Raw genomic sequence first — 27,677 nt, forward strand, 5'->3', positions numbered from 1 at the left:
ATGAGGACGAGCCTCCCTGCGTGACGACCCATGAAACCTCTATTCCTATCCACGGGGTGACTGCTGTACATAATTCGAAAATTAGGGCCTTTGATAACATCGTTATGTAAAGCAATGCATCAAGCTGCCAGCAGCACCCAGGCGCTCATGCCGCTGTAAAACATATAGTTTTGAGACTCAAGTCTCTTTTAGAAATATGTTGCGTTCAGGGCAAGCAGGAATTACACATTCTTCCATTTTTTTCTTCTAGGCTTAAGCATATGATCTGGCAACCCCTGAGAATTAAAGTAATTTTTAACGTGCGACGAAAACGTGTTATTGAACGATTCCCTAATCATAATAAAAAGGCGATAAGAGAACATTTGAATTTACGGTTTTTTCAGAGAGTGGAGCAATATTGACAGACTACAGTTAATGGTTCCTTGCAGGAAATTAAAGGAAAAACTAAAATGCAGCAATGGAAATATGGATATTTGGTGGCGTTAAAGGGTTTAACTGCTGCTAATGTGTAGTTACTTTAATGGCGCAGCCTAATTACAGGTCTGGCCTTTTACGGAAGATTAGCGGTGTAAAAGTCTGAGCACATTAGGCCTCTTATATGAGGAGAAAGCAGAGAGCATCACACAGTCATGTGCGGTCGTGTGTTTTAGACAAGGGAGCTGGATACTATGTTCTTGTCTGTACTGAAATAGCCTGGCTTTACCCCCAAAAACAACACAGAAAGACAAGAACAACCCCATAGGAAGTTGCCATAACTTCGTGTGGATAGATAGGTTTATGTCCTCATATTTGTCCCTAATTTTCAGACATAAACGGACTGCTTTTTGTGTTCGGGAAATAGAAGATTGAAGCTGAAAGGAATAGAATTCACATTCCACTATTTACTCACACATTACGGCTCCCGTCCCCTTTGAAGGTCTTGTTCGGAGAGCGTTAAAGTGAAAGAAAATGTTTTCCTATTACTTAATTCAATCAGAGCGCGAGGCGGGGGCTTCACGCGCCGCGCATTGGGCTCCTCATGACAGAGTCGCCTTTGTTGCGTCTATCCGCCGCTGTCACACACTTTAATTCGACTCTCTTTCTCTCTCATTGAAACCCCTCCACAATGACATTCAATAAGGGCCGCAGAGTGAAAACCTGGTTATTTTTACATATTCTTTCCCCCGACTCGGCAGGGGCCCGAGCAAAGGAATTAATCACTGCTCTTTAACAGCACTGCCTCCAGGCGATGACTTGTCCCTTTTTTGTGCCCAGAAATGACACATTAACCTTAAAATGGATATGCATAAACTTTAGGCTATATTCAGCTGTTGCTGGTTATGTTGGCCCCCAACACTGTCAGTGAGGTATACAAGTGACCTGTCACACATAATTAAACACAGGTTCAGACGCACACAAGACATGATATAAGAATTGTTGGCATTTATTCAAAAACATAAATACATGTGCGCATGCAGCTGATGATAGCCTACATTTGAATGGCTTCACTTTGCTCAATTTCATTAGAATACAGGCATTATGGCCCTTTAATTTGAAAGGAAATGTCCGTAAATGGTTCTGTAATTTACCTGCTGTTGTTAATCACACGCGTAATACAAGTAAGTTACATTAAGTATTTTCTCTTTTCTCCATTCACATTGACACAATTAAAAGTCTTGCACATATAGGTAGGCTATACCTAATAGGCTGCTCAATGTCTAAGATAAAACTTGAATGCATGGCTGTCCACAAGTGACAGGAACGTTTTCTCTCGCAACTTTAAGCTCTGCTCAATGATAAAATGAGAGTGATGATAAAAGGGAGAATGGGCAGTGCCGCCTCTTGCGGCGTGGGTGGGGCTGACAAGAATAGACTACATTATGCAGTTCATTTAGTTAACAAGTGAAATAATGGGGAAGCGTGCAGTGGGAATGCCGAGAGAAAGGCACAAAACCCTATTGAGAGCTCTTGGCCGCTTGCAGCGTAACCGTCACATGGCCGAACCGAGTCCACGGCGGACTATTTAAGAGAGCGGTGGTGCGCCTTCAGCACCACTTCGCTGTCCACCGTCCTGACGAGAGCAGGCTGACACAGCGACGCGCCGCGGCTTCTACTTCAACCAACCCCGAACAACACGCTTGTTTGCAAACATGCCGAGGTCTTTTCTCGTGGATTCCTTGATTTTAAGGGAGGCCAGCGACAAGGGGAGCGAGAACCACCCACCTTTATTCCCGTACGCCGTGCACGCTCCGCACCACCCACACGGACTGCAGGGCTCCTGCCACTCCAGGAAAGCCGGGCTGCTGTGCTTCTGTCCGCTGTGCATGTCCCATCTACATCCTTCACCGCCTACACTGCCGCTCCTCAAAGCGTCTTTCCCTCCCTTCGGCACGCAATACTGTCACTCGGCTCTGTCCAGGCATCACTCTTCATCCAACAGCCTCAACCTCAGCCACGCACCGGGCATATACCAGGCTGCGTACTCAGTCCCAGACCCGCGACAGTTCCACTGCATCTCCATCGGTGAGTTGACGCTGATTAACTTTGTTTGATCGTTTTGATAAATACACATTTGACTTGTTTTTAATCATACCACAGTGGCTAACAAGTTCTCTTTATTTACTCTCGCAGAAAACAGCAACAGCAAACTTCAGAGCAGCAAGCGCATGCGCACAGCCTTCACCAGCACTCAACTTTTGGAGCTGGAGCGAGAGTTTACCTCAAACATGTACCTCTCCAGACTGAGGCGCATCGAGATCGCCACATATCTGAACTTGTCCGAGAAACAAGTGAAAATCTGGTTCCAGAACCGCAGAGTGAAGCACAAAAAGGAGGGCAAGGGCAGCGGCCAAAGGTCTGGATCACATAACTGCAAATGCTCGTCGCTGTCCACGGCGAGATGCTCGGAAGAAGAGGACGATGACATGCCCATATCTCCCTCCTCGTCCGAAAAGGAGGACGTGGACCTGTCCGTCTCCCCCTGAACATTCTCCCCCATGCCTTCCCCCCCTTCTGAAAGATTTTGGTCCTCATGATTTTGAATACAGCCAAAAAACAAAAGACTGATCCATTGTGTTCAGTCGTCTGTACAAAGAAAAAGAGAATATTTAATTAGGGAATTTCCCTGAGTTATTGTATAGCTGTATACTTGTTGTACGTTTTGTATGTAGTTTTTTTCTGAAAACGATCCACTTGTTGTTGCCAGTCCGATGAGTATGGTAGGCACATTTGTACAAACCCAAATTACAAACAACAAAAAACATTGTTTATTAGTATTTTGGGGAAGACAGTATTTTGTATACATGGTTAGATCCATACTATGTGGAAGGAACTGTGACTTCAGATATGGAAAGCTGGAGAGAATTTCCCTCAATCACACATTGCTCACTCTGAAATTATATGTTCAGTGTAATTGAAGAATATTTATTTATTTAAAAATGTTGATACTTAAATAAAAATATTTCTGAGCGAAGTACTGCATTGTCCCGTGAGTTGAATATGTTGGTCTTTACGCACCACCGAGTGCGCACAGTGGCGCAGGGTAACCTCGGGTAACAGTTTGGACATTGAATTGTATTCAAAATTAAGAAGCTGAGAGAAGACAACAAGATAATTCCAATTACTAGGCGATAGTTTTTGGTCAATATGGTATCATGACTTAAATCTCCACACATTTTGAACTCGCTCTATGTGGCGATATTTGCTGTGCGTTATTGCAGTCGCAATTTAAAAAATTGAACATTCTGGTATAAATGTAATGCTGTGCGCAATAGGATGTGTGGTGGTTATGTTGTGAGAAAGAGACTAAAAAAGTTATTGACAAGGTTCATATGTTTTGTTCAAAGAGCCAAAGCAAATTGGGATGGACAAAAGTTTTTTTTTCTTTTTACTGATATACAGACAAAAATGAATGTGCTTGTGTATTTAGAAGAGCCCATTAGGTCACTTGAGCTGAACTCCATCCGAGTAAATCAAACCCTCAATAATCTTTATTACTCACGCAGAGGCTTTAGAGACGTTGTTATGGGGCCCCTTTATGCGCTTTCCCTCGGGGACACTCAACCCAGATATCACTGCCTGGTCCTTTCGAGCTCTTTTCAAGTTTCATCCGCTGAAATGATCCGTCTCGTGTCTCTGAGTTAATAATCACTGTGGGAGTATAATGGTGCATCAGGAGTGTGCATAACTTAAGATATCGATCTAACATGAACATAAATGAGGAAAAGACACAGTTTGGTGTCCACGACCCATATTGTTCTTATTGTAAACGCACCAGTGAGGTCAAGTTTATTCTCAGTTTTATGAGGTGCAGGTGTGTATTAGACCTAATACGAGCCTCTTCACCTCAGCCAGTGTTATTTACATTTAAATACAATTTAAAAAACATGACTATAATTTTGCATTTATAATGTAATTCTCATCAGAAAATCATTAAATACCAAACAATAAAATAGTATGACAACTCAAATAATACGCAGCATCTGCAAACTCAAATTCTTTTTTTGGGCAGACTACTTATGTAGGCTTTTTGGTTTAAATTAATCTAATAAAGTATTGGTATGAATTTATCATGAATTTTGAACTCATCTGATTACTAAAACATCTTAGAACGACCCAACCACGAGCTTAGCGTAAAGTTCCATGTTTGTGCTCCTACATTACGCACCGCTACAGCTGCTCTCTGTCTGAAGATTTGGGTCTAAAAATGTAAGTTAATATGTTTAATTGGATTTACATTACACTTGCATACTTAGACAAGTACCTCAAAACTTTTTTAAAGGGAGTAAAACTGTTCTTAAATTGCATACAGCACATTATCTGCATCAGTGTGCCTTTTTTTGGATGTGCAGTTTCACTTTTAAACTTCCATTAAATTGTTCACTTAACCATTTTAACAAAACTCTAATATTTGCATTTGTTAAGATATGGGATTAGACCATTTTGTTAATTGCACCATAGAGCCCCATTTTCCTCACAACGTCCTCTGCAAAGCGCCCTTTATCCATTCAATAGCCCGAGGGTATGCGCCCTGGGGGAGCTTATGCGCTCGGTGCTCCAAATGCTCAATTTATTTATTCTTAATTTTGTGCCGATCAATTCATTGAAGCAAAAAGGACTACGGTGTCTTTTTAAAAGGAAGAAAAGGGAATTGTGGACGTAACCTTGACGGAGCTGAGGAGAGGGCTCCCCTGACGCTGGAGAGCCGCTTGAGTCAACAGGCGCCCATCTAGCAGACTCGCCCTTGTCTTTATTCCGGCTAATTTTTTATTTACGGCCTTTCTTTGACATGTCTCTTATCTATCAGATTAAAAGAACAGCTTGTAACAAATCAGTCTGCACGATTTACAACAGCATTAAAAGGGGACAAAGGGAGCAGGCAGTCAGTACCTGAGAGTCTGGTAGACGGCGCGGCGCTGCAGCTGATTCGATGGTTTGAAAATACGCACGAAACAAAATACTTGAATCCTGAAAAAGAGCCTTTGTACGTTTCTTTAGAAATCAAGCAATTCTGCATGACAAAGGACAATTAATAAGCCGTCTTTTCACGACCAGCAGCTGGTTTCCCCGTCAAGGAAAGTTGGAAAAAATTCAGACTGAATGCGCGCAAAAGCCCTTTGCGCGCAGACAGCAACCCAAGGTGACCCATTTGGCACAGTTAAAATAACCAAGCCGAGGTAAAAGCGGGGGAACTGTCAAAAACATTTAAGCTGAAATATCTTGAAATTGCAAATCCCTTTATGTGGAGGGACGCTGCCGATGTGGGTTAGTCGTACAAAAGAGGTGGTTAAGTTGGAGAGGCTTTGGAAACGGACACGTGGCTTCTCAATGAGAGCTCTTTTGGACCCGCGTGGCCTGCTATGGCACTGCACATTCAACTACTTAAAACTTCTCAAGCTTAGTAAATGCGTGTATTAAACCCAGAAATGTTAACCTACCAACTTTAACAAAGTAGTTAATAAACTTTTTAACACAAAAGCACATTTATAAAATGTTTGTTTACGTTTTTAAAGTACAAATTCCCACTGCTCCAGGCTGCCAACCTTGCATGTGAATGCATAGTACAGAGTTATTGTTGTAAGAGGGGGGACTATTTTCAAGAGGATTGCTTTTTCTTTATCAAGCTTCTAAACGTGTAATGCACTATTATCCAAACATTTCATTACTTTATGACGTTTTTTTATAATATATTTTTTGCGTAAAGCAGTTTTTCCCCCAAAAAAAAGTATATTGGAAGAAAAATTATTAGTAGCCTATAAAAATAGCCTGTTGCTGTAAATTCAAAATGCCAAAAGTTTTTCTTTTGCATTAACATCAGGAGGTAAGTACACAATTAACGCTCTTTATACTCTGTATAACAGGCTATTTACATGCACATTTTGGCACAGCTTCATCCAAACAATTCCACCTGCTCCGATGGACTGGAACACTTTACAGTTGCTCTCGGTGTTTTTTTCCTAAAGTAAATGTTGCTTTAGAGGAAAAATGGAGAAGCAGCATGTTTCATTTCGGAGCTGTTAGTGGTGACAAAGTGTTTTGATGCGGCTGAAGTTGTTGCTGGGAAGGAAACTGCTCGCCATCGCCTTGAACTCCGACTGTTTGGTGCAACATTTCAACCCATTCAGCGGCAGATAATCTGTTTAACAGCTAATCAGAAATTTAAGATGAAGGACTGGCACGCAGCTTCACTTTTACTCAGCAACCCCCCTTCTTTTTATCTCACTCGCTCTCTCTAATTGAATATTCAACGCGCGCACCGTTCCCTGCTTGCCTTTTTCAGTGTGCTGGGAATACGCCTTTTTAATTCTCGGCCCATACACAAGCAGTGTCAAAGGTCGGGAAATAATGAACTGCTTGGACATGGAAGTGACCTCTGCAAGCGCCAGCGCGGCTCCCAAAATGAATGCTTTTGAGATTCCTGTCAAAATATTAGACTATTTGTGACATTTGGATTTGGATACGTTTCCAGTGGGATGTTTCTACCATCGCTTGACACCTGTCACCTTCAGTCAGTCCTCATGAAAGTAAGGTTCAGCCGAGAGGCCTATACATGGTCACCGAGGTAACAAATGAAAACTTTATTTCTCAAGGACTATTATTTTAAAATAAGGATATGTAATAAATAAAATAAAAATACACAAAGTCATTTCTGGCACCATGGCTTCCTCTCTGTAACAGGGGTATATTTCCTATTAAAAATACCAAAACTTCATCAGGCATGATGCATTGTATGAGTGTGCATTTTAGGAAACAGCGGAAATGCTATTTGAGTGACTCAGTAGTGTGTGGCTGTTTGGATTTGATTGTGATTTTAGATTAGATTATTATTTTATTTAAGGATGACATTTCAGGCACATAACATGCACGTATGCGTGGTAGACACACACCTGAGCGGCGAACATGTTGGAGCATCGGTTCCCAGAGCAGTGGACTTTTCCATATGCAAACAAAGACAGCCAGGATAACTGTCTAGCTATGTACCTGCGCTGTCTGCCGCAGAATAGCTAATCGCTTGGATGTGCAGTGTGAAGCAGTAGCGTCATCTGGTGGCAAAAACCAGCGCTAGTTGACTTAAACCTTCAGTGTGTAGAATTTTGGGTTTTATTTCCTAGCAGACTTTGTAGAAAATAATTATAATATCCATAAGTATGTTTAATCTAGTGCATAATAGCTGAAACATTTTTTTCCCCCTTTAGAAAGGGTCTCATATATGTCCTTATTTCTCCAGACCATGGACCAAGGCATGGGAGCCGCCATGTTGGAAGCATCATGGTTGGAATGTCATCAGGTGCATTGTTTAGAATTTAGAATTTAGAATTGTTCTTGTCCTTGAAGGCCACTGTAGCTTCTGTTATTAATCAAAAGGGGTGGGGTTAGCCAGGGAGCGTTGCATTCTAGAACTTTCTAGAATGTTCTAGAACTTTCTTGATGATGTCATATTACACACTGCACCTTTAACAGTGAACTCCAAGACCATTCTACAAAAACCTGTTATTCTATAAATAGGCTATTTAAAAAAAATCACTAGTATAGAGTTATTTATGTTTAGTAAAATATCCCATATAATAACAAATAGTAGGCATGCTTTTAAAAGGTCCCAACCGCACCACATGTAACTGGGTGCAGAATCACACATCTGATCTCCAGAGGGCCCCATCAGTCTCGGGCCCCTTGAATGAACCTCATTCACACAGCAGCAACACAGCACAGGCTCTTTTATATTGCTTCTCTCTGTAAGCTGCTTCCTGGAAAGGACTGTATGGACGTTATGAAATACACAGGACTTGGAAAAGGTAGAAAAGAGGCATTTCTAGTACGACCGACCAACTAACAGGACATTCACTTAGGCACTATTTAGACAAAATCTTTATATATGAATTTGTGACGCTGTGTCCACATGCGATTACTGAAATACAAAGGTAGAGAGATGTGAAGTACCCCAAAGAAGTGCAAAGCAAGTATTTGAATAAAGGGGAGGAACATAAAAATGTTCAGAGAAAAGTGAAGTCCTTTACAATTGAAGACAAGTTGCCAAAAGTTGCAAAAACACTGCAGTCAATAACAAAGCTCATTGATGGGACAGCTGGTGAAGAACTGTGTCACTGTGAGTACTTTAAATACCAGGTCATTTGGAGATGTCAAATAATACCTGATGTTGGGATGATCATTTCCTACTCGCTTGTCCTCTCAGATGATGTTCATTCCCTGGCATAACAAATACACAGCAAAGTCCAAGCAAAAAGTGCCATTCATTTGCTCAAACATTCAACAAAATATATTGATTTTTAACGAGTTAAAATTTCACTGCTCGACTTTGTACTGTACGTTTTAATGAAAGCCAAATGTTAGCAGAACCTTCGACTTATGCAAGTTTCATTACTTTATCCCAATAACTTCCTGTTGCAACACAACTCGTTAACTGTATGATGCACAATAAGGCCACACTTTCATCTCCAAATTCTCAGTTCAGTTTTTTATTCCTATGAATACAGACACTTCACAATCATTTTCAGTATCAACAAGTATACAAAAGTTACAAAACAAATAAAGAACACTTATATCTCATTTATGAATAAAACACAATAATCATTCATCCAGTACATCCAAACTACAGCATGGAAAATCACTGTGACCTCAATAACATATGCATCTTTAAGAGAAACAAATGCGCTGTAACCTCCTTTAACATCAAAACTATGTTATGTTCATGGGCCCAAAGATGGCATACAATTTAAATACATCAGATCCCCGGTTTGTAAAATGTAAGGAAAAGAGGCAAAGAATTTGGAGATACCGTCATCTCACTTTGACTCAGAGCACCATCAAAGCCCAAACACAGTGAATACAGTCAGCATGCACCCACTCAACCTCCAGTTAAATTTTCATTTCATCAGATACACTTTTTGTCTACAATGCTGGTTTTCATTATCTTCAAAAACCAAACCAAATAAAAAACATAAAACACAAAACAATTACATATACATTAATTTATTAAATGCTTTTAATTCAATTTGTGATACATCTTAAATCAGTAAAAGGAATTTCTTTTGAAATAGTAGTTAAAATGAAAAAAATAAAATCATTGACATCAGCTTATGATGGAGCCAATGGCTACATACAGTATATTTACTAAGTATGGAGTTTACTTCATATCATGTGAATGTTAATAAAGGAATAAATAAACACATCTTCATTTGCATGATCAAATCCATGGCCATTAAACGGTTAATTTGTCTCACTTAAGTGTTTACTGTTTAAATTCTTACCATTGTACACTTCCTGTATTCCGAGCCATTGACGTGAAGCATCACTACATTTCAGATATGAATATGTATTTGAAGAGGTTGTGATCTGATGCAGCATGAACTTTTAATGTCATCACATCAGTGACACACATGGGATGTGTTTCATTGTTTTAAGCAGTTTGACGCTGCCTATTTTCTGGTCCAAATGTCCAGTGACTTGCTAGAAACTGGTTGACTTAAGATCTGGATTCAGTGGAACCGTAGAAAAAGTAATTGGAGAGATTGAGGATAAGGACGAACCCAATGTAAAGAGCTATGGATAACATAAGGAAAAGCTTAAATCAAGGCCTACTAACTGGCTTTTTGTAGGGATTTCAGCTCCATCTGACTGTCTTTCTCAGTAGATGACCCTTCATGACAACTACATTAACGCTAACCTCCGAAAGAGACTGAGATATGGTTGAAAGCTCTGGGAAAAAAGAAATTAAAAAGACCTCGGTTAAGTTTACGACTGTTTCCTGTGAATGTTTCACAGCAGCTCATTTGTTTGTTAACCAATGCTTTTTTAGGAGCTCTGCTGCAGAGGGTATGCTCTAACCACACATACTACTAAACGTTTATTCTGAGGTCAATTTTAAAAACAGCTGAAACGATTGGCCGATGAATATATTAGATGATTGACAGCAAAATAATTGGCAACAATTTGAAAAATCAACAGTTTTTTAACACATTTCAAGCAATGAAAGAGTCGCACCACTGGCTCCTTTTTTGTTCTTACAATGATAAATTCAAGATCTTAGGTTTTTTAGACTCATTTGAAGACATCAGTTTGGGCACTTGGAAATGTTTTACTATTTTCTGATATTGGATAGTAATGGCTTATTAGCTGCAGCCCTAGATGTCAATCAAGCTTAAATGGCTTTCACATACACCATGGCTTCTTCAGCTCTACCTCAAATACTTCATGTTTTACCAAATCCTTCATCCCTCAAGAAATTCTTGAATCACTGCAAATAATATGCTGTTAGGTGTAAGGTTATCATGTCATCTTCCTTTTAAAAAAAATAAGTTTCCTTTTATACTATAGTTATTTACACACACCCAGTCTCATAGTCACTGAGACTGCACCTCCAGTCACTCGATCTGTCTTTGGCTCCTACTGTCGAATATCATAGACCTCCTCTGTGGCTGGTAGAAGCAGCTTGTGGACGTTTCCAGTCTCTGTCCGCTTTTGGGAATAGTCATTTTGTTCTGAAGAGGGATCCCCTCCGGCATCCGGAAGTTCACTGCTGCTGCATCGTTCAGGCTCTTCATGGATGAAAGGAGCTTGCCATCTTCTCCTGACGGCGGGTAGTCCATGATGGGGAAAGGAGGGCTGAGCAGGATGAGACTCTGAGGCCTCTGCCTGTTCCTGAAGGACGGCCTTTGTAAGACGTTCCCTCTGTTGGGCCTGGGACAATCCACAAATACTTCCAGACTGGGCGCGTGTCTCCTTCTTATGACAGGCAGTTCGGGATTGGATGTGGTCTTCACAGACTCAGCAACTTTCTCAATACTTGGGTGTTTTTGGTGTTTGGGCGCAGGCTCTTTATTCTCAAGCTCCTCCTTTAGATCGGACATGATTGGTGGAGGGGCGGCATTGCTCTTCTCTGTGCTAGTTTGAGGATGTTCTTTTTCTTGTTCCTTTGCTGCGTTGACGTCATCGTCTTGTCTGGAAGGAGGTATCTGACTGTACTGCACCTTGGGAGGGACTACGGGCACAGCTTTGGCCTGACACGTTTTAATCATGAAGGCTGTTCGAACCGATGACACACTGACCGGGGCTGAATTTCGTCGTAGAGGTGCCTGGCGATCGCTCAGAAACAACTCCAGCTCGTGGGAGGGTAGCCCGTTGGATACGGATTCACCCGAGGTCAGTGACCCTCTCTGACACGAGGAGAACTCTGGTAAATGACGATTTTGCTGATTTGAAATGTCTCTGATGCATCTGTGCCCCAGGTCTAAGTTAAGCGAATATGGCCTGTGTTTAGGAAAGCAGTTTTCCTCTCTTTTCTCCGAAGCAGCTGACTCATAAGACGTCTGCCTGTAAAACCTCTGAGATGATGCTGTGTTCTTTTGTTTCCCTGTGCTGCATTTTCCCACTTGAGGATGCAATGAGTTACCGCCGTGCACGCCAACCCGTGTAGGTATTGACGGAAAATACATCAATTTAGTTTCTGGTTTGCCTCCGGCGCTCTGAGGAATGTTACCTGAGATGTGTTCAGTGCTCCTAATGAGAGAAGATTGTTTGTTATCATCAGAAATCTTTCCATCAACTGAGCTGAGAGTTTCCACACGAGAGCCGAAGGGTGACAGCTGGTTAAACAGCTCCTCCACGTCCGGCGAGTGGAGTGGACTGGTGACCCACTGCTTGTTGGAGCTGAAATCCTCCCAGGGCTCCACCAAGTCCAGCTCCTCTGAGGTTGCTCCGCATCCTTCGTCGAGATTGTGGAGATTGGGCAGCTCCAAAGTTTTACGTCTTTCCTCCAAACACATTGACAGCCTCTGAATAGCTTCCAACTCAGGAATCACAACACTCTTCTTCGCTGCCTCACATGAGACCTGTTTTTTATCTCCTTGGGGAATTTCTGTCAAGGGGCCTTGAACTGTTGGGGTATCCTCTATCGTGCGAGGATTCGTAACTTCATCTAATTGGGTTCCCTTTGAAGGAGGTTGGCACTGTTTGGTGTGAGATGCGTCCTCTTTGTTTACAGGTGTGATTTTCTCTTGCCGCTTCTTCTCTCTTTCATCCAACGCAATGTCAGCCGGGCGGGCATTTTCTGTGCGTTTGTGCGGAGAGAATAGGAGGTCCGACTCCGAGGGTTGTTTCTTTGCAGAGCCAGATCCAGTGGAAATTGCACGATCAAACAGGGCGGTACTGGAAGTCTGCTCCCTGAATAACAAAGACAGAGACGGAGAGCTGCGGCTTCGCTTCGACTTCACGTCCATCGTCAACCTCGTGCCGTCGGAGGTGCTCACAGGGCCGAAAACAGGTTTGAAAGTTTCATCCAGCTGGTCAATCTCAGGTTCGGTTATCTTCAGCTCCTTGTGCTCAGGCCCTAGCTCTTTCCCAGCACATGGTATCTTGTCCTGAAAGAGTACAAACGATAAACAAACACGAACAGAAAGGATTTGAATTTAACCAAAATTATTCCACCATCTATTCATTTCTAAAACAAATCATTCTATGTGCTAATTCAAGCCAAATATGTGTGGGTATGTGTGAGTACATTACCTATCTACACATTTGAAGAATAATTGGGGATTTGGTAAAAGAAAACTATTGGATTACACTCAAAAAGTGAAAACAAACGTTTCCTCTGCTACTTTAAAGAAGAAAGATTGTGATTCATGATCCAATGCTTCTATTTTCACCAGTAAATCTCAGTAATCAACTGATAAATCTGGGGGAAAATAAACAAGTACCCACTTGTAGTACTGAACCAAATGATGACTTTTTTAAAACTGTAGCTTTTTATATCAACAAACTTAACGTTCCCCAACCAAAGATAAGTCTGTACTTATGTTCCAGTGGAAACACAAATAACTCCATGATTTACCAGTTGTGTTCCTCTGGGCTGAGTGTGCTGTTCTTTCCCAGGAGATGGCGCTGCATCTTTGCCTTCCTTTGCATTTTCAGGGGATGGTGGTTCCAGTTTCAAAGTATTCGTCCCTCTTTGCCCTTCTTCCACCACTTTGCGTGTATCTAAATAAAAGTAAATAAAAGTATTGTTAAATGACATTCTATTAGACATCTCTGACTTTAATATGTAATATAGCAACCCATTTTAAACTTTGATAAAGGATGATGTCCTCACCCTCTGGTGGGGCTCTAAAGCTTGGCTCCTCTGTGTTTTTCTTTCCTGTTCCTTCCTGCCTCTTGGGTTCCAGGAGGGGGAAAGTGTTGCTCTTTCCGATGTTGCTGCTCGGTTCGGAGCGTTCCTTGCAGGGTTTCAGAGCAGCAGCTTTGTCTTTGGCAGGCCCCCTGCACGGCGTGCTGTTGGAGCTGATAACAGCCGACACACGAAGGGGTACAGACACAGCGAAAGGCTCGGATATGTTGACGGCTCTGCGCTGGTGCCTCGGCGAGGACTCCAGCGGGAAGAAGCTTCCCGGGAAGGAGGGCCGGGAGGAGCTGTTGTGGGAGGAGCCAGAGTACAACATCCTCCGGTTTTTGGGAGAGGTGGGCTTGTAGCCGCTGAGGTCATCACCTTTGAACACCTTCAGCTGCTCTGGCAGTGTTTTTTGAGGGGGTGCATCGGCACCTGGTGACCCCTTTTGGCTCAAGCTAGAGCTCCAACCACCCGTCGCCCCACCGTCCTTGATCCCTTTAAACTCCCAGTTTTGGTCGTGTTCCTGCAGGTCAAAAAGTGAGTCGGATCCCAGCGTTCTGGATTTCACATCTGGAGCAAAAATGCTGCCGGATCCACCAGCTAGACTGTTGCTCCCTGTTCTGTCATCATCTGTGCAGTAATCATAACGTACATTAAAGGGGAAAATATTAGTTCAATGTAACGGATAAAACAACTCCATTTTCTAATGGGGCCTAAAAAGTTAGTCAAATATCACAATCACTATCATGCTGCTCTGTATTTAATTGAATATATTTAGTGTTTTAGCCCCACCTGTTGGTAAGGAGCACAAGGACTCCATGCTCCTGGATGGACGGAGAGCTGCCTTTTCTGTAGACAAAATATAAATGTAATCACACTTTGACAACACATGTATCCAGAGGCTGTAGACATTTATAAAAACACATTGAAATTTTAATTTGCAATTACAGCTCAAATGCAAAAAAAAGTAAAGCTCAAGTATTTCACAATAACAAGAAGCAAACAAACAAACATCAGAGAAAACTATAGCTGTAAGCCTAAATTCAACCGCTTTTGTACTCCAGAAATCTTCTCCTAAGATTAACTTTGCAACACCATGTGTTCTTGTGATACTCTTAGTTGTATGTAGTTGATAATCTCTCTCCATACATGATACCTTGACAAGTCTGTCTGTCTGTTGTTTGTCTCACTTGGGAAGTGAGTTGTTTCTGTTCACATTGGACTATCTTAAGACTGCAGGAACAGCACATACAGTGAGTGACCTTTCCTTCAAATGTGTACGGTTGATCATTGTTAAGCTTCCTGTTGGACTCGCTACCTGTGTTCCCCTGGGCTCTTATGAACACACTGCCATTCCGGCTCAGTTTTCCCTTGGAGTCCACAGACCGTCCCAGGTTGAAGATGGACTTCCACTTCTTTGATTTCCCAGAAAACCTTCTCCTGACAGATAAAAAACACTGATTATTATGAGCAGAGCTACCCCAAAGCTCGAAGTGAAGCACAATGATCATACATGCATCAAACATAAATTATGCTCAAAGTGGCTCAATGGACTGAACCAAAATCTGTCATACTTGTTATCTGATATGTCTATGACGGTGTGGTAGAGTGTGGCAGTGCTGGTATCAGGCAGGCTGTTCTCCCGCTGACGTTCTCTGTGCACTGGATGGTTTGGACTTAAGGAGCGGGCCTGGGCTTCTTCCAGGCTCATCAGTTTCATCGGCCCACCCTGGCCACTGATTGGGAGTGTGGCATACTTCTCCCCACACATCAAACCTGGCCCTGGAGAAGTATAAGAAATCAGCTGGTTCGAAAGTAAATAAACAAATCCTTTAGCCCAAAGGATCTGTTTGTAGTTTGTTTTAACGTCATACCTTCTTTTGGTTTGATTTGCGCAGAATCACTGCTGAAGATCTCCTCTGTGTGGTTAAGAATAAACTCAACAACTGACTGTTGGATCCGCACCTCCTGGAAAGCCATGTCTCCATAAGCAGACGAAGCCTCAATGTCTTTAGATCTGATAAAAAACAAATTTTGTATTTGGGAATATTTTCCAAAATTCAGCTACAGAAATTCATGTTTTACCAAAGAAAACAATATTTTTTCAACAACAACATATGTGATGCTAAACTCACCTTAATAGATTGGGAGCCCAAACCAGGGCCAGGTTACGTGTGTGCATGTTGGTCTTGGTGCTTAAGGTGGCGAGCTGGCTCAAGTGCTTGGTTAGGTACTCCAGAGTCCTGAGGAGAGTCGACGAGAAACTTCCGGTCATATACAGTATATTACAACATTATTCATAAACATCTGGCAGACATGACGGTCAGTTCCACAATATTCCAAGTGTAAAGGGCAGATGTTCACCTAAAGTGAGGCGTTGGCAGTTCTTTGACGACCCTCTGGACATGTAAAATTCTCTCATGATCCCCCTGGATCGAGGCTGCTTCCTGCATGTAAAAACAGTCCATGTCAAAAGAATTCACATGTAATCTGGGAAAAATAAAAGGTTGAGATGCTTGGTCCCTATGCCTCACCAGCATTGTGTTAATTATTTATTTTCATCTTAAGGGTTTAGAGAACAGTAATATTTCTAGTGTTTTCTAGCTTCTTAACACCAAATGTGAATATGCTTGTGGTCTCCACAGCTCTCTTGAAACTCTGTCTGATAATGATCTCTAATTTGTCTGCACACACACCCTTAAACTAACTTTCATCTAACAGCTGTGAAAAAGATCCATGTGTTGATGAAACTGTAGAGTAAAGCTATGATCCTGCAGGCTTCCACTTAGCCTCCAAACCCAGGAATATCCGCTGAACAAATGTAAACAGACACGCTGGGGTGCGTGCAGTCAAACTCATTTGATTGAGGCCCGTACAGCAGAGCATGTCAGCTGTATTCATTAGTCATGTGTGAGGTCGTCAAAGTAAGTCGTTGTTAAAACATGCCTGTGACATTGTGTCTAAAAATGGCTAAAGCACAAAGATTAACCTTAACATGGCGTGACATCTGTTACGGACGGCTCTACTGCAAAAAAGCTTTACTGCAATCTACAATCAAATCAAATGTGTTGTAATCAGAAATACACACAGCATCGAACAATCCATCTAATGTCCGCGCTCATGGTGTTAGTTGACTGAGTTTATTCCTTACTAGACCTTTTGTCCAGAAAGTTCTCGACACTGAAACTGTGTTTTCTATTCCATAGTATGCAATGTGAGGACCCAACTTTTCCTCACATGCCTGAGTTTTTGAAACATCCAGAGGTGTTTGAAAGCCAAGGTATGCAAATGGCCCGTCGAGGTGCACAGAAAAGCTACACATAAAGCATGAACCAGGCCTTACAGTGCAATATTCCTCCTCCCTCCTCCTCGTCTCTAAAGACTCTTTCACCTTTTTTGCCCTCCGTTTTTCTTCATCCAGAAAATGTAGCCACAAAATGTCTCTCTGGTATATAACATCGAGATTGTGTCCCCACACATTTGTATTTGTGCTTTTAACGTTTTTACACTTGCTTTATTTCGAAACCTTGGATGCCTGCTGTGATCAGAAATGGAAAGAAACAATTGTTTCCTTCTACTAAATCAAGCGCAGAACCAATTGCTATTTTCCAGACCTGCCTGGCAACAGGGTGACTCACAAGAAAAACAAACATGAATACACACATAAAACAGATCATAAACATTCACATTGTCTCTTACAATGTTTTTTTACTGGTTATAAGGAACTAAACCTATTGCATTTATTAACGAAGATGAAAATGGTAATATCATACTGGGGTCAAATGAATGTCACACTGTATGTTCTTTGCTTACAGTTCAGCTGACATCTGCTAATGCTGATATATTCACCATGGTAGAGATGAAAACAGCTGATCAATAGTGAGGGATGAGTTAAACTCATTAAACATGATAATTAATAAGATCTGTATAGTGCTGGCACAAATTCACTGAGGGACCATGTGGAGTAGATGCTGCTTATTGACATCTGGTGTTGGGGTCGCCATTCTGTCTGATTGTTAAAAGCTTGGATTGATCATAAATCTGTTCTCAAACCACTTCTAGGCCATGTAGAACCACAGAAAGCAAAGGTTTAAATATGTACTCACAGTGAATTTGCTGTATAGCTCAAATGTGAGCAGAGGATTGGGTAGCTCCCTGAAGTACAGCTTACATAAGGAACCCACACAGTGGATGTCCTGGAGGTACACTTCCTTTGTAAGGTCAGGGCACGCCTCGGAGCAGAATTCCTGCCTGCGCGCACAAACACACGCACACAAACACACGCACGCGCACACACACACACGCACACACACACACACACACACACACACACACACACACACACACACACACACACACACACACACACACACACACACACACACACACACAAAGTTAGTTGAATGCTTTGATTGTTGAACACCCATGCTATCTACTGCAGTAAGCAGTAGAGTGAATTCTATCCAGCTGACGAATGTTTTTAGGGCAAAATAAACTGCACCAAACAAGTTCAATCCAATGAAACAACAATATTTCAAATCAAATAAACCATAGCTTTTTAATCGGCCTGCATGGATTACAATTTTTTTATTTTTTATTAGCTGGACTTAAATTTTTTTTTTTATGGCCATGATTTGAGATAATGATATTTTTAGAAGCATACTATTTTATTGGAGCTGCTCCAAACAGGATGTATTCTCCAGTAATCATAGATAATGTGTATACAGGAGATACATATAGTATTACATACCCAGCACACTTGTGTCTCGTATTCAAGTTATACTTTGTATCATCTGACGTTTGATATTTTCTCTACATGAAACCTGTTGCAGGAGTACCTGAGGCGCTGTATGTTTGAGGTGACCCCCGACAGCCTGTAGATCCCGTCCACGATCCCATGTTCCTCAATGAACTCTGCACATGTAATCAGAACCTGAGGAACTGAAGTCAAGAAGTCATATTAGTCATATACCGTTCGACAGAAAAATGAACACGTCTGTTTTTTTCTTATACACATGCACACTGTACTTGACGGCCACTTTAGATGTTAAATATACTGTAAGCAGGAGAAGGAAACAACTCTCAATGCAGCATGTCAGCAGTAACAATGCACATACTGTAAGGTTGACTTCATGGTATAGGGTTTGTTCCACCATGTCTGTTTTCTATTCCTTAGGGCCGCTGATTGTAGGTGGACTTTGACAGGAAGTTAAAAATGGTTTGTTTGTTTCAGAGGAAGGTTGACACACCCAGTCCTTGTAGCTGGTATTACTTACGACATTTCCTCTAATAGAAAACGGCTTTTGAAATGTTACCACTGATCTACACAGCTTTCTGAGCTACTGCACATCATTTTCTGTACACAACAGTGTTTGATAAAAAACAGATTTTAACCTGTGACTTTTGAGCTAAATCACATGCTCTGATTCAGCCTGACCACCACTTCCCTTTAGCTAATACTGAAACCAAGCATTGATAGAAGGCTAATAGACTTGGAAAAAGTTCAATGTGTGGAAGTTTTTGATCGCATTGGGAATTATTTTTGTATCGTAGGAGTTTAAGATTTGTTAGCTTTTAGTAGTTTTCAATAATGCTAGATTTCTCTAATGTAAAAAAAATAGCATCTCACGTTATTAGATGTTCACACGTATCTATAAATTGACTTCATACCTTAGCAGTGGGTGATATAAATGATTATTTAAAAAAAAATATTTAAAGTTTAAAGATGATACTCGATATATATTACATTCAGTAGATAAGATGACATAGTTATCTTTCCCAGATAATGAGAATTTCATTTCCATATTTCCCCTTACATTTCTGCACCAATCGGCTGCATGAATGAACATTATTTAATTCCACTATGCCTCGGTAATTAGTTATTCTATACTTCTCAATTTTAACTACACCTTCTTTTCCATGTCTCAAGGTTTTCAAGAAAAGAATCTGACTATTTTGGGGACAAAATTAATCCTCTACAATGGTTAATTACTCAGAAATTGCAGCAGACGCCAACAGTCTTCCATTTACATTCTCATCTATTTGACTCAATTGGACTTTCTGTGACATGCCTGTGGTCGAAGCTTGGATGATGAAAAACCTTTCATTTGTGCCTCCCAGCCTCTGTACTGAGGGAAGATCTCTAGGCAACAAAATACAGCTCGATTTCTATTTTTAGGATAGATTTTTAAAGCTACTTCATGATAACAAATTAAATTAAATCAGTGCATGATGTCTAGCAAGGAAAAGTTACAGTTTGACTTAAAGAGTCAACAGACGCAAGTTGTTTGTTCCAACAATAGCGTTAAACGTTCCAATAAACGCTGAAACTGCAGCTGCTGCTCAGTGGTGGGCTTAATAAAAACCCTTAAAAGCCCTGCAGTCTTTCTGTTATTGTAACGGGTTAGAGTTGTAAATGTACCTCATGGTAACATTGTTTCTAAAATCTGGCCCAAAAGAAGCCATTTTTAAATCCAGGTTTCAAACTCTCTCATGTGCCCACGATTGATTGATACAACCTGCAACTTTAATTCTGGATGTAGACCTTCAGTAAATGGTTTTTATTCTATTTCATGTATTTTGTATGTACTCTTTAGATTATCTTATCACTCTTTGTTATTACTATTTTATGTATCCTGTACTTTACTTTATATGAATGTTCCTTTCTGTGTTTTATATTTGTGAAGCACACTGAATTGGCTTGAGGATGATGTGCTACGAAAGAAAGTTGCTATTGCATGTGGACTTATAGGTTAAGGATATAAGTAAAAAGATAAAGTTTGTGTGTTACCATCCGTTCTCTTCTCCAGAGAACACATGTTTGGGTGTTTGCTGATTCTGAGACTTGTATAAATTACTTTGCTGTGAACTACATCATCGCGATTTGTCTGTGTGAGAATTTGGTGTAAGTTTCATACCCTTTTGATGTCCTTTGTGAATTGTTCATTGATCGCGCTCCACTGAAGAGAAGGATCAAGAGTATTTTATCCCTTTAAAGATATCCCTTTTACGAATATACATACTCTTATACACTGACAACCAAGAGGTTGTCAGTGTATAAGAGTATGTCACTTTGCATTGTTGCCATTTGGGCAAGTTGGGTAAAACAAAGGAACTCAAGGTTGTTTTGGGTATTTTGTACTGTTGTGATGCTATACTATGTGCTATCCAACCCAACACATAACGTTTCATATCAGGGGAGGTCATTGTGAAGGTCTCTGTATTTAAATTTAACATCTACTGTTTGTCTCTCTGAGTTGCTCCCATGAGTATTCAGTTCATTTAAAAGCAGTAGTAATGCTTTAACAATCTATAAATACAATATGTCTGCTGGGCATCCATGATGGAGGGGGGAGACCCAAACCTCCTCCTTCACTTCCTGCACCAAATTCCCCGCCTTACAGTGCGTCCGCTTTAACAGGTCTTACTTAAAGTTATCCTTAACACGACTCCTCATATGCCTCGGCACGTGTGTGTGTGTGTTGGGGGGTTCATAATCTTTTATTGACATATCATGGTGCTCCCGAACAAATCAGATGGTGGGGAGAGAAGAAAAGAGGCAAATGTTCAGAAGAAAGAAGCCGGATAAGAAATAATAATTCTCTCAAACAAGCACCACTTTATATTTGAATTTTTGATGAAACATTTGGTTTTGTAGTCCTTTTTCTATTGCCTCGTTATTGCCTCTCATTCATAGGCAGCAGCAGCAGCAGCACCGCCCAGTCTTTTGTCAGACACAAAACTAGTCATAGGAGCTATAGTCACCGTAGGAAATTGGCACAAGAAATGTAGGAGCCACACCCAAAGTCACAAATGACCATTTAATACAGCCAATGGGTGAATTAATGGCTTGACTCAATTTGAAACACATGTATAAATTAAATTTCCGATACATAACAAACTACGAACAAAGCCTTTATTTGTTACATGAAGACACCTCTTTCATCTTGTATGTTTTCATTTCCCCCATATAATGTGTATTTAAAGGTTGTAATGGCTATATTAATCTTCAAAATGCATATACTATATATCTGTATAAATGTTTTCCTCTACTTATGAGCCTAGTAGTCAGTGAAAGAATAAGTGTAAAGTTTGTTGATAGCTGCTTTAAAAGGAGTGTTATATTTCAAAGAAGGCAAAATAAGAACAGTTTACCATCTTGTCCTGAGTTTTGGAGATGTTCTGTCAGGTCACAGCCGAACGCATTGTCACTTCCTTTCTTCTTGGACTTCTGCTTAGTGCTTTTATTCTTCATGTGGCTCCAGTTAGTGGTCCAGGTGACTAAAACAAACGGATCCTTGGAAGCGCAGCGGTCGATCCATATGACCCAGAGAAAAAGGTTGAGATTGTAGGTCAACAAAAAGCAGCCACATAGAAAAATCCCAGCAATCAGCTCCCAAACGTCTGCATCCGCTCACATTCTGACTAACCACACGGCTGGAGGCTGAGAGCAGAAGTGACGTCACATTGTGAACTTTAAAGTCCTTTAGATTGTCATTACTTCAAGTGATGATTCAAGAAAAGACACGGTGTGGCTGTCGCTCAGCCGGGACGTGGCAGACCGCTGCTTTATCACTGAAGGATTTAGCAGAAACAGCATTAGAATTGCTTGGTTTCCTGTTGTTTTTTCCCCCCAGCCAGTCGCTCTATGTGCTCCTTCTTTATCTCCTCCTCTTTTCCTTCATTCCTCACAGTCTCCCCTCTTCACTGGCTTCTCTGTAGCTGAGGAAGCATACATGGATCAAGAGAGGCAAATCCCCCCTCAGGAACATTCGTTTTTATTTTTAGTCTGATTCCCACTTTGACATTTTACAAACGTTTTATGTTTAGGTATGGACTCGTGGCAGTGGTGTGGCTGGGATTTTTGAAATCTTGAGACTCTGTAAAGGGGGAGGTAGGTGGAGTGAGGGGAGGAGAACAGCTGACTTCTGTCTCTACCCTGGTTTAGGAATCACTGACCCCCTTTTATCAATTTCTTTTTTTCATGTGCCCAAACTCAGAGCTAACGGGAAAGCTGCTCTCTGCCTTCCTGAATGCCTTCAATGTATACAATTTCCTGTGCAAAAGAGCCCGGGCTCGAAAACAAAAACAGACGGGTTCTGGAGGAAGAAGGAAGTGGGAGGTGACTAAAGTGAGGGCCTGAAGGGCACAGATGGGAAATGGGGGGAGGGGGGTGAGCATGGGCTTGGGGGGTTGGGGTGAGGAGATGGACTACACACATGGTTCACGTTAGCAACTGTTATGCATTTCATGTTTTCTCTTTTTTCAAGCGTGTACTCTGAGACCACGTGGCAAAGACATAATCAATGAACGCATGAAGTGTATAAAGTTGGTGTTGTGCTTGTAAAGTAAATTGCATTTTCATCTGGTGCTCCAAGTTTCTTAGCTACTTCCTGTCTTGAGTAAATGTAATCCAATTAAATCCCAGAAATCCCCTGAGAAAGATAATTGAAACTCCCTGGGTAGTGATCATCTACGTATTTCTCATATTTGCAGCCTTTTTACACTTCCATATTGAAAAGAACCTAAAACCCAAATTCCATAAATTGATGTTTGAAATGTGATAGCTGTGAAATACTGAACTTTCCCTAGGGAGATATTTTAAAGCTCCCATATTATACACTTTTCGGTTCTATTATACACCATATTATATGGTCTTAGTGGTCCCTAATACGTTTTTCTTTAATTGTTTGCTGAAAAAAACTTTCAGATAATTTATTGTACTATGCTGATGTTCAGCTAATCTCACAATGGCCTATTTTTTAAAAAAGAGTTGCAGGTCCCCTCGTAAATACACAATCTTTGAGCTCCCCCCGCCCCCTGTCCGGAAGCGAAGCCAGATACGCCTCGCCCTCTGTCTGTCAGGGCCGTGGACCAATAAGAAATAGGGGTGTGGGCTGCACAGTGGAAGCTTCTGGCTTTACGGTTTGTGAGGTCAGAAAAGGGGATAATTCTGACTGGAGTGTTTTTGGGGGGAGGGGTGGGGGTTTCAGAAAAGGGGAGAGTGAGAAAAGGAGAGATTGTTATTTTTTTTGATATTTTGGCAGTCTCTAGGCACACCGTGGACGCATGGATATGTTGGAACACATTTAAAAAGTGCATTTAGCATAATATGGGACCTTTAACACCTAATCACTACTTGCAATGTGTCTACACATATTGGCCCACTATCAAACCACAGCTGGCCGCAATGTTTTACTTCATTGGAGACACTTATTAAAAAAAAATGTATATAAGAACTGAAAGCAGAAGACCTACTCTAAGCGGGCATCAAACATGAACCACAGAAACCAAAGATTACATATTACTAAACCAGGTTGGTTATTCGGCTACCGCGATATATTAGTGTAGTGTACATAAACACAGTCTGGTCTTTCTAGGCTCATGACCACAGACGTTGTGAAAAGAATCTGATCTCATACCTCCAATGCATCATAAAATATGTGCAGATAAGAAGACTTCAATGATGAAGAAATTAGGGTTTGTAAGTAATATTTCTGCCTAAAGGACACTAAGCAAAATTAATCAGAGACACATTTTCACCTTTTGACTTGATACTTTTGCCCATTTACACAATAAGAAGATATGGAGGGACATTATTGTTTGTTTGGTGTCCAATATTCAGTCTCCCTTTTAGCTAATTGGTCTCACCAACTCCTGAAGGAAATACATGGCTCTTTACATGCTCCATTATGATTAGCTTGTTTCTAGTTTGTCTGTCCGATGTTAAGTACTTTGCAGGTGAACATTGGGTTCATCAGAGATTGTTTGCTAAAACAGCTGCTTGTTACTGACAAAAATGGCACATAGTAGAGTGGTTATGAGTGAACCAAAACAGCAAAGTTTTGGGAAAACCAAAACAATGACTAAAACGTCCAATAAAATCTAGAGTTGATTAGGTTTTATTGTGGATCCTTTACTACAAGCTATCACTTTTTTATAGAAGTATTTATGTGATCCTCTGTTCGTATGAACATTTTAAATATATCAGCTTTAAAGCAAGTAAAGTAACTTTGTCAGTTGGTGGCCCCTTTGGACAAAAGCTGTAGTATTTTTACGACGCCAGGTGTCGTAAAGCTGTTTTCTAGCGCGTGCCGGCCGTGCGAGTGTCAAATGATTAGGACGCAATATAGTGCATGTCCGTGTGTTGAAAGTGTGAGGGCACGGACTCTTTTCGGCTCCGTGAGAGTGGTTAGTGACACTGCATCAACTAATGCCAGTCAGTGCCACACACACCTGATTGCAATGAGTTGATGCAGTGTCACCTAACTAATCTCACTGAGCTGAAAGATTCCGTGTCCTCACAGAAAGCAAGAGACGGCAGTTAGTATGGATCACAATGAGGTAATTTGTTTATGTTGTTGTAAATAATTACTATTTCAGATGAATAATGGTCATCTGATAATGGTGAAGCAAAGTAAACTTTGTTTTAGTACTCATTCATTTAGGAGTAAACACTGCAGTCTAGTTGACTCCCGTGAAATTGTGTACACGTTGCTTGGCAACAACCTCCTCCCGCCCGTCTGTCTATCACTCTCCCTTTTAGCTTTTCTTCATTGCATTTTTTTTTATGGTTCAGCCCCGTTATCAGTCATTTTGATGACAAATAACTGTCTCAAACAAAGCTCCCGCTCCCCTTCCCTCACCTGGAGTGATAAGCTTCTCAAATCGCGTTGCTGCGCTACACTGAAATCTGCGAACAACGCGAATATGTGACCATAGAGCCTGCATGCGCAAACCAAAAATCTGACTGGGTGTGCGACCAGACCAAATGCAGTAATAAAAACTACATGAAAACGTCTTTCTTTGCACTGATGGTCTCGTTTGCTGTTAAAGGTAATTTATGACTATCAGAGGAAACATGAGGCTGTTTTAAAGATATTTAAATGTTACTCGTAGTGGCTTTAAAGTGAGTGACTACGAGGAATTTTCAGTTTTTGACGGTGCGTGCATTTGTTTAGGAAGCGAGTGAAAGGGAGACTGTAGGATGTATCACAATGAGGTAGGCCTATATAGGCCTATATGTATTTATACATATGTGACTATGTAAGATTAACAATGGTAATATGACGATTGTGAAGCAAAGTAAACTTTTAGAAAGTACCGTTCAGGAAACACAGGCTTTGGGCCTATAAAGAAAGGCTTTTCCGGTCTGCTTGCCGTAAATCGTTTTGTCTGAGTTTCCGGGAAATCTGACCAGAGCAAAAGCAAAATAGTGCAGTTTTTGCTGGTCTCGTTTGTTGTTACAGGTCATTTATAATCATCAGAGGAAAAATGGTGAAGTTCCTTCAAGTCTCTTCAAGTATGGTAGCATAAGTAAACCAGTTATACTGTATCTATCTAATTATTCCTATTGAAGAGAATGGGGGAGCCTATCCCAGCATGCAATGGCTCAAAGGAAACACAACTAATAACACACAACTATTCACACTCACACATATGTAGGCTCTGTAGACTTTTCAGTTCGTCTGCCCTGCATGACTTTGTACTGTGTGAGAAAACTGCAGCACCCAGAGGAAAGGAGCCTGGACCTCCTTGCTGCACAGAGGCACCACTGAGCCGCTGACATTCTGCAGTGAAATAATTTGACATTGTCAGGGTCTAATTGTAATCAATTACAGTAAAAATAGCTAAAAGCACTTCAAGCCAAGGTAATTTCTTTTCCATAAGTTATTGTTCTCCACTGTTGTAAATAAAGACATGAACATCCCTCTGGAGAATTCTCCCTACACTCATACAAATATAACCACGCTTACAAGCAATACATAGACTAGTTTGTAGAGCAGATCATAGTGTTCTGACTTGCAGTGTTGATCTTTTTGTGCCAAGTGTTTTGTGAATGTCACATGTGAGCTACATGACCAGGCTAGGCCTCAACAGGACAAAGCTTTCTTTCTGCACCATAGGAAGAGGAGATGACATCATTCTGCCCATACAAAGTCTCAGACATCCCGCTCTTTCTTTGCACTGGTGTGTTGAGAAGACATGTCATTGTATCAGAATAATAAGGGGTTATTCTTGTCCTTACTTTTAGTACATGTCCTTCATGCCCCTGGAGTGATGCAACTTCTCAGTAGATCTGCAGCATAATTTAGCTCCTGCTAAATGCCAGAAAGAGGAAATGATGCAATAAGGGAAACTGGCAACATATTTCTTACATTTAACATGTTTTTATGATTTGAAGATGAAGATAATATAATTATTAAGTTTGTGTTATTCACTGTGATAGAGCAGGTCTGTCTGATCAATATTTGTGAACATGAACAATGTAACCCAAAGATGGAAATCAGACGGAATTTATCATTTTGCCCCCGTCAATAAGCACAGGCGCTGGTGTTATTTTCCTGGCTTAAACCGTATCTGGTAGTACTCATACACACAGATTTGTCATGACTTCCTATTTCAAGTTGCCAAAATGACCTTCACAAACAACTTTTGGCTAACTGTTTTATATGTTCAGGAAACCAAACAACAGTCAGCTGTAATCTTGGGAAAAAATTTGTGGGTTGTCTTTGTGACACTAAACATAATCTAGCTACTTTGTGACTGGCCAGTTCCTGTTAAGGATGCAAACATGTCCTCATGGAGGGAGTTACCTGCTTTTAAAGAGGATGCTAAGAGCTGATTCGATCGACCAAGTAATATACAGTTCAACCTAATCCAAATGCACCATCTCTGAAACTGGCAATATCACATAGACTTTTGTTCTTGTTTATCCTGAGGTCAATAAGCAATGACATCAGGAAAACAGCCTTTGTCTGTTTTATCATGTGTTTTTTCATCTGATTTCTTTAGCTTACATGTTCTTCTTTTTCCTTTATATGGTCCACATCTTCCCACCTTTCAGCAAAACAACACTTTGAGGTTTTTATTGTGATGCAATAATGCTTAAATAAAAGCAATGTTTCAGTAATGTACAAGTGCGACAGACCTTACTCCAGATGTTTTCCAACAGTGGATGCTGTGCTCTTAAGGACCCCCCTCTGGTCAGATCCATGTACTGCAGGCCAGTGCCGTCTTAGTGGGAATGTGCCTAAAACCAACATACTTTCTATAAAGTACTACTAATCAGTATAAGACGTGA

General features: G+C 40.9%; 2 protein-coding genes across 2 annotated transcripts; one reads left to right on the plus strand and one right to left on the minus strand.

Annotated features, from left to right (window-relative positions):
• Positions 1 to 1,973: 1,973 nt before the first annotated feature.
• Positions 1,974 to 2,963, plus strand: gsx1 (GS homeobox 1; the record flags this gene model as incomplete). Its single annotated transcript, XM_080040592.1, is given in 4 exon segments — positions 1,974 to 1,997; positions 2,000 to 2,065; positions 2,067 to 2,502; positions 2,611 to 2,963. Coding segments are annotated over 4 exon segments (879 nt in total).
• Positions 2,964 to 8,944: 5,981 nt separating this feature from the next.
• Positions 8,945 to 22,154, minus strand: arhgap31 (Rho GTPase activating protein 31). The gene is made up of 12 exons (XM_080041388.1): positions 21,749 to 22,154; positions 18,433 to 18,535; positions 17,701 to 17,845; positions 15,959 to 16,041; positions 15,730 to 15,837; positions 15,469 to 15,611; positions 15,169 to 15,376; positions 14,913 to 15,034; positions 14,387 to 14,443; positions 13,580 to 14,224; positions 13,322 to 13,467; positions 8,945 to 12,851 (listed from the first exon to the last, which is right to left on the minus strand). The coding sequence occupies exons 1-12, from the start codon at positions 21,846 to 21,848 to the stop codon at positions 10,857 to 10,859; spliced, it is 3,855 nt and encodes a 1,284-aa protein (XP_079897514.1). The 5' UTR covers positions 21,849 to 22,154; the 3' UTR covers positions 8,945 to 10,856.
• Between the last annotated feature and the right edge of the window lie 5,523 nt (positions 22,155 to 27,677).

The sequence above is a fragment of the Ammodytes marinus genome, assembly GCF_949987685.1.
Source record: "Ammodytes marinus genome assembly, chromosome: 14".
In the NCBI taxonomy this organism is placed as follows: Eukaryota; Metazoa; Chordata; class Actinopteri; order Uranoscopiformes; family Ammodytidae; genus Ammodytes; species Ammodytes marinus.

Coding starts and splice junctions, on each gene's coding strand:
- arhgap31 (XM_080041388.1), bottom strand. CDS start 21,848: ATGAAGAATAAAAGCACTAAGCAGAAGTCCAAGAAGAAAGGAAGTGAC. Junction 18,536..21,748: donor CCAAAACTCAGGACAAGATG/GTAAACTGTTCT, acceptor TCTTGACTTCAG/TTCCTCAGGTTCTGATTACA. Junction 15,035..15,168: donor ATAGACATATCAGATAACAA/GTATGACAGATT, acceptor TTTATCTGTCAG/GAGAAGGTTTTCTGGGAAAT.